The sequence below is a fragment of the Otolemur garnettii genome, unplaced genomic scaffold (genome assembly GCF_000181295.1).
Source record: "Otolemur garnettii isolate 467f Iridium unplaced genomic scaffold, OtoGar3 scaffold00025, whole genome shotgun sequence".
Lineage (NCBI taxonomy): Eukaryota > Metazoa > Chordata > Mammalia > Primates > Galagidae > Otolemur > Otolemur garnettii.
Genome location: NW_003852420.1, coordinates 16,251,579 through 16,258,666, shown reverse-complemented (window position 1 = coordinate 16,258,666; position 7,088 = coordinate 16,251,579). Strand labels below are relative to the sequence as shown.

Below are 7,088 nucleotides of genomic sequence, written 5' to 3'. Positions count from 1 at the left end.
AAAAAAAAAATTATGCTGGCTATAGGGTGGGGATAGAAGGAGTACATCTGGGCTACATGCTTGGAGACCAGTGAGGAGGCTGGTACACTGGTCTAGGTAGGAGATGGCAAGGGATGGGATCAGGCCATTTGTCATGGGGATGGATTTGAGAGTTCTTTTGATGATAAAATGAGCAGTTACTGGGCAAAGGGAAATAGCCAATCAATGAACTTAAGCATATGGCTGGACACAGTGGCTTATGATCTCAGAACTTTGGGAGGCCAAGGTTGGAGAATCACTTGAAGCCAGGAGTTCAAGACCAGCTTGGCAACATATTAAGATCCCTTCCCTATAAAAATCAGCTGGGTGTAGTGCTACACACCTATAATCTCAGCTACTCTGGAGGCCAAGACAGGAGCATTGCTTGAGCCTAGGAGTTGGAGGCTGCAGTGAAGTATCACTGCACTCCAGGCTGGGCAACAGAGCAAGACCTTGTCTAAAAAAAAATTACACAAGAGGTAGGAGAAGGGGATCAGTGTGCCTACTTCCACCTCTTTTTTTTTTTTTTTTTGAGACAGTCTGACTGTCACCCTGGGTAGAGTGCCTTTGTGTCATAGCTCATAGCAACCTCAAACTCCTGGGCTTAAATGATTCTGTTGCCTCAGCCTCCCAAGTAGCTGGGGCTACAGGTGCCCAACACAAAACCTGGCTATTTTTAGAGACAAGGTCTTGCTCTGACTCATGCTGGTCTTAAAACTGTGAGCTCAGGCAATCCACCTACCTTGGCCTCCCAGAGTGCTAAGATTACAAGTGTGAACCACTGCACCCAGCCCTTCCACCTCTTCTGCTTACCATAGTACTAGTGGTGTAGCTAACGCAGTAAAGCAAGAAAAAGATGTCAGGATTGGACATAAGAAACAAAGTTGTCATTATTCACAGATGATATGATTGTGTACATAGTTAACACAAAAGAATTTATAGGCAAGTAAGGGTTCAATAAAACTGCTAAAATAGATCAATCTACTAACATCAATTCATTTCTATATATTTGCCACCAATATCTAAAAAATGAAAACTTAACGGGTGGCGCCTGTGGCTCAAGGAGTAGGATGCCAGTCCCATATACCAGACATGGTGGGTTTAAACTGAGCCCTGGCCAAAAAAAAAAAAAGATATAGAAGTTACAATAAAGTAAAGGAGCTAAAAACTCACTGAATAAAAGTTAAAAAAAAGAAAACTTAAAACGACAAATTTTTTTTTTTGAGACAGAGCCTCAAGCTATCCCCCTGGGTAGAGTGCCATGGCATTACAGCTCACAGCAACCTCCAACTCCTGGGCTCAAGCGAGTCTCCTGCCTCCGCCTCCCAAGTAGCTGGGACCACAGGCGCCAGCCACAACGCCCGGCTGTTTTTTGGTTGCAGCCGTCATTGCTGTTTGGCGGGTCCGGGCTGGGGATTCGAACCCGCCACCTTAGGTGTACATGGCTGGCGCCTTAGCCGGTTGAGCTATAGGCGCCGAGCCAAAAACGACAAATTTAAAATAACATAAAAATCACCTAGGAATAAATCTAACAAAATATATTCAGGAATTTTTGTTTAATTTTAATTTTTTTTTTTTTTTTTTTTGCAGTTTTTGGCTGGGGCCAGGTTTGAACCTGCCACCTCCGATATATGGGGCCAGCACCCTACTCCTTGAGCCACAGGTGCTGCCCAGGAATTTTTGAAAAAAAATTTTTTTTAAATTTTTAGACAGGGTCTTACTTTGTCAACAGTCTGGAGTGCAGTGGCACAATCATAGCTGACTAGTCAAACTCTTGTTCAGGACCTTTATAGAGAATAATATAAAACTTTACTGAAAGTCATTAAAGAAGATCTACATAAATGGAAAGAAACTATATAGATATCATGTGTATACCATGTTGATGGATTAGAATACTCAATGACACAAAAATGTCAATTCTCTCCCCAGATAATTTCCTGATTAATAAAATTTCAGTAAAAGTTCTGGAAAAATTCTTTTTTTCTTCTAGAACTTGGCAAGGTGATTCCAAAATTCTACGAACATATAAACACCTAAGATAGGCAGAATATCCTTGAAGAACAATGCAGTGGACTTCCTTACCAAATATGTATCAAGATTTATTATAAAGCTCTAGTAATTTCTTTCTTTTTTTTAGGAGACAAGTATAAAAATGTTCATTGCTACATATATGCAGTAGCCATAGTCTGTTTACAACCTGCACATTAGCCAAACAGAACAGATAAATAAATCATGGTATGTATATAATAATATACAGTTGGCCCTCTGCATCACCGTTTCTGCACACGTGGATTCAGCCAAACTCAGAATGAAAATACTCAATAGGGGTGTCGGCCATATACACCTAAGGTGGCGGATTTGAACCCGGCCGGGCCTGCTTAGCAACAATGATAACTGCAACCAAAAAATAGCCCGGTGTTGTGGCAGGTGCCTGTAGTTATAGCTACTTGGGAGGCTGAGGCAAGAGAATCGCTTGAGCCTGAGAGTTGGAGCTTGCAGTAAGCTGTGAAGCCACGGCACTCTAGCCAAGGCGACTCTGTCTCAAAAAAATAAAAACAAAAACAAAAATAAAAATAAAATAAAAAAATAAACAAAATACTCAATAAAGGCTGGATACAGGCTGTAATCTAGCTCTCTGAGAGGCTGAGGCAGGTGGATAGCTTGAGCTCAGGAGTTTGAGAACAGCCTGAGCAAGAGTGAGACCCCATCGCTACTAAAAATAGGTCAAAACAAAACAAAAAAACTAGCCGGGTCTTGTGGCAGCAGCCTGAAGTCCCAGCTACTTTTGAGCACAGCAGTTTGAGGTTGCTGTGAGCTATAATCCCATGGCAGAGAGTGAAACTCTGATTAAAAAAAAAAAAAAAAAACAATAGAAATAACAATGCAACAAAAAATAATATAAATTTAAAAATACAGCACAACAGCTATTTATATAGCATTTATATTTATTAGGTGTTGTAAGTAATCTGGAGATGATTTAAAGTATACGGGAAAATGTGGCTAGGATATATGCAAATATTAATATTATCCTGTTTTATAGGAGGGACTTGTGCATAGGTGGATTTTGATATCCATGGAGGTCTTAGAACCAATCCCCCCACACCTGGGGATGACTGAACTATACAGCAGCAAAAGTGAATACACTCAAACTATATGCATGACTCACAAATATAATGCTAACAGAAAATGCAAGTTGCAGAAGGGTAAGTACCCTTAATATTTATGTCAACCTAAAAGGAAGGGACTGAAAAACAAAATATGACTTAAAGAGGTTACTTGAGCCAAAGTGAGAACAGCTTCTTAGAAGATGCAGACTGGTTTGGCCTTTGTTACAAAGAGGTTTGAAAGGCAAAAAAAAAAAAAAAAAAAAAAGAGAGAGAGAGAAGCAGAATGTGGGCTGATACAAAGTTGTTTGCAGGAATTCTCATTGGTTTATGGAAATATAATTGATCAGTGATTGGCTATCCATTCTTAAATTACAGGGTGTGGTTATAGCGTTGAAGTGCAGTGTAGCATTTACAGCTACTAGTGACAAAAGCAGTTTCAGATGAATATGTAGTAGTTCGAAGAGGGGAGTAGGAGTGCCGGCTAATTTTAATGTCTTGTCTTTTCTTTTTTTTTATTAATGTCTTTTCTGATAAAAGAACTCACATTCCTTTTCTCACTTATATGATATAAAGGTTTTAAACACATAAAGAACTATTAAGAATTGGTTAATGACTTATACATACATAGTAAAAGTATAAAGACATGCATGTAAATTTGCCTAAACCCAGGTAGTGGTTACTTGGAAATGGGGAAGGTAATAGCATTTGGTAGGTAGCAAACATACAGCACTTTTTTTTTTTTGGAGACAGTGTCACTATGTCGCCCTCGGAAGAGTGCCATAGCGACACAGTTTGCAGCAACCTCAAACTCTTGGGCTTAAGCGATTCTCTTGCCTCAGCCTCCCAAGTAGCTGGGACTACAGGTGCCCGCCACAACGCCCGGCTATTTTTTTTGTCGTAGTTGTCACTGTTGCTAACAAACCCAGGCCCGGTTCCAACCCGCCAGCCCTGGTGTACATGGCCGGCGCCCTAAAACACTGAGATATGGCGCCGAGCCATACAGCACCTTTCTTATAATCTGTGTAAAATTTGGTCCATCTTACAGGTGAGGAAATTGAGGCCCTAAGAAGTGAACTGGCTGGAATTTCATTTCTGCTTGGTTTTCACTTTGAATTTACTGACCGACAAAATGAAAGAACGCATAAGCTCGCTCTCAGGCCTTTCCTGGCACTCCCTCCCGACCACCACGAGACACATAGCAGAGCGCTGGGTAAAATTCTGGCTTTTCCACCCTGGGGAACGACGGTTCCAGCCCCGCCCCCGGGCATTGGGCCCGCCCCGGACCGCTCATGAATATGCAAGTGAGAGGGAGATATTTAAAGGACCCCGCGCGAAGCACCGGTCCCTTCCCGGCGCCGCCTGCCGACTACGGTTCCCAGTGCTAGGCCCGCCCCCTTCGCCCGTGTCCATCACTGCGTGCGGAAGCACTGCCATCATGTCTGACAAATTGCCCTACAAAGTCGGTGAGTTCCAGGGTTTGTAGCCGACCGGTCCTTCTCCACTCCCACCCGATGTTTGTTAGGGGGCAGTGGCGGCAGGGCCCACGCGGGCGCTGACGACCCCCTCGACTCGCAGGCTTGGCGCGTTCTTGGCCGCGTGAGGACACCTGGAGATTGGAGTTCACGCGCTGCCGCCTACCGCTAGTTGGAAGAGGCCGCGGATTGCAAGTCCCAGCATGCCCGGCGACTCCCGGTGCCGAGGCTCAGGCTGCGGAGCCGGCAGCCGGCATCCTGTCCCGCAGGGAACCAGCGGGGAGGGTGCACCTGGCCGCGGCCTGCCCTAGTTCTTGGGTCTTGCCTCTTGGGCCTGTACCACAGCAGCTGGGTGTTCCCGGAAAAGGAGCCGCCCCAGTTTGGGCCTCCTACGAGGAAGGCGAGGGCTTTTGAGGAGAGGCCTGGAAAGCGAGCCGAGGCCGCGCACCGGGGGCTTTGGTCTAGTTACTGGACAAGGACAGCAGTGCAGAGATTCTCCACGGAAATGTAGAGTGGGGACTCGGTGCCCGTAGCTCAGTGGTTACGGCGCTGGCCACATACACCGAGGCTAGCGGATTCGAACCCCGCCCGGGCCTGCTAAACAGCGACAACTACAACAAAAAATAGCCGGGCATTGTGGCGGGCGTCTGTCGTCCCAGCTACTTGGGAGGCTGAGGCAAGAGAATTGCTTAAGCCCAGGAGTTTGAGGTCACATGTCGAGGGCGACATAGTGAGACTCTATCTGAAAACAAACAAAAAAAAGTGGAGTGGGTAGAAAAGCTATGCTGCCGCACAGTTTGAACTCTGACGTTACTGATAGTTAACGTTTACTGAGTGCTTACAGTGGGATGGGCACATGCCTTCTAACTTTATTCTAGATTAATTCATTTTATTCTCTTGAGTTTCTGGGAGGGGGCACCTAGTCTCATTTTATGTGATGAGAATCGGGGACATAGAGGTAAATTGCCCAGTGTTACAGCTGGAAGATGGTGGAGCATCTAGACCTCTGAGCGCACCCTCTTCTCCATGTATGCAAGTGAATAAACTTGGAACAACTCTAATGATCTTTTAGCAAAACCAGTTCAGTCCGGCTAACACCGTTTAAAGTAAAATTAAAGTAACTTCAAGACACCACACTTGGGGAAAGGCACCAACATTTATGTTGCCCTTGCAGTGTATCTGGGAATTACCATGTCTATAGAGGGTGATGTTGGTCCATTATACCAAGGAAGAAACTGAGACCCTGAGAGGGAGTGACTTGCCAAGAATCTGTTGAAATAGCTCAGGAAGTTGCCACCAAAGTAGACTGGATGATGAAACTGAAGCCCAGAAAAGTTAAGTCAAGGTCACATCAGTAGCAGAGCTGGAATGTGGGCTTATCTTACTGTGATTAGTGGGTAGGTCAGGGTTGGGGGCATTGGGTTGTGCTGGATTTGGAAGTGGGAAAAAATGGCTGGGTGAGGATGGAGGAAGGAAGCCTCCCTCAAGGAGTGCATGCCACACCTTGCCCATATGGCATCTTTAATCGTCAGGGCACATAGCAAAGTTAGGGATGATTATGCTTACTTTACAGATGAAGAAACAGGGTTAGAGAAGGTCTTCCTCTTCCTCTTGGCTTGTCTTGGTGTTGCTGGACCAAGGACTCTGCCTGTCACCAAGCCAATAAATGAATCAGATGAAAGATCAGCAGTTTCCACTTTTATTTCCCAAAAAGTCAGCAATTCTGGAGAGCATAAAAATATCTCCTCAAAGAATGCTCTGTTCTCTGTTTCCCTTTGTTATTTTTATGTTCTTACAGTAAAAGTATTAGTAATTTTTTTGAGACAGAGTCTCTGTGCCCTCAGTAGAGTGCCCTGGCTTCATAGCTCACAGCAACCTCAAACTCTTGGGGTTAAGCAATCCTCTTGCTTCAGCCTCCCGAGTAGCTGGGACTATAGGCACTGCCATAAAACCTGGCTAGTTTTTTTTTAGAGACAGGGTCTTGCTCTTGCTCAGGCTGTTCTTGAACTCCTGAGCTTAAGCAATCCACCTGCTGTAGCCTCCCAAAGTGCTTAGATTACAGGTGTGAACCACTGCACCTGGCCCATATTATTAGTCATTATAATATGCATTAAATAGATTCCCTTTCATAGGTTACAAGGTTATACCATATCCCACTAAATTAATTAAAGTGATTATATTTTCAGTGTTCTTACTTGAGATTAAATTTATAGTTAGTCACTATAAGTGTGCTTCATGCACTGGGTCTTTGAGTGGCATTATTGCAATCACTTGGAATGTCCAGTTTCCTAAATTTATTTATTTATTTTTATTTTTTGAGACAGAGCCTCAAGCTGTCCCCCTGGGTAGAGTGCCGTGGCATTACAGCTCACAACAACCTCCAACACCTGGGCTCTAGCGAGTCTCCTGCCTCCGCCTCCCAAGTAGCTGGGACCACAGGCGCCCGCCACAATGCCCAGCTATTTTTTGGTTGCAGCCGTCATTGTTGTTT

General features: G+C 44.5%; 1 protein-coding gene across 1 annotated transcript in view; it reads left to right on the top strand.

The window, feature by feature from the left end:
- The first annotated feature begins 4,480 nt into the window (after positions 1–4,480).
- Positions 4,481–7,088, top strand: part of AHCY (adenosylhomocysteinase) — a 21,477-nt gene continuing 18,869 nt past the window's right edge. The window contains exon 1 of the mRNA XM_012804089.2: positions 4,481–4,588. Within this exon, the coding sequence (XP_012659543.1) occupies positions 4,561–4,588 (28 nt within the window). The 5' untranslated portion in view covers positions 4,481–4,560. The remainder of the gene's footprint in view (positions 4,589–7,088) is intronic.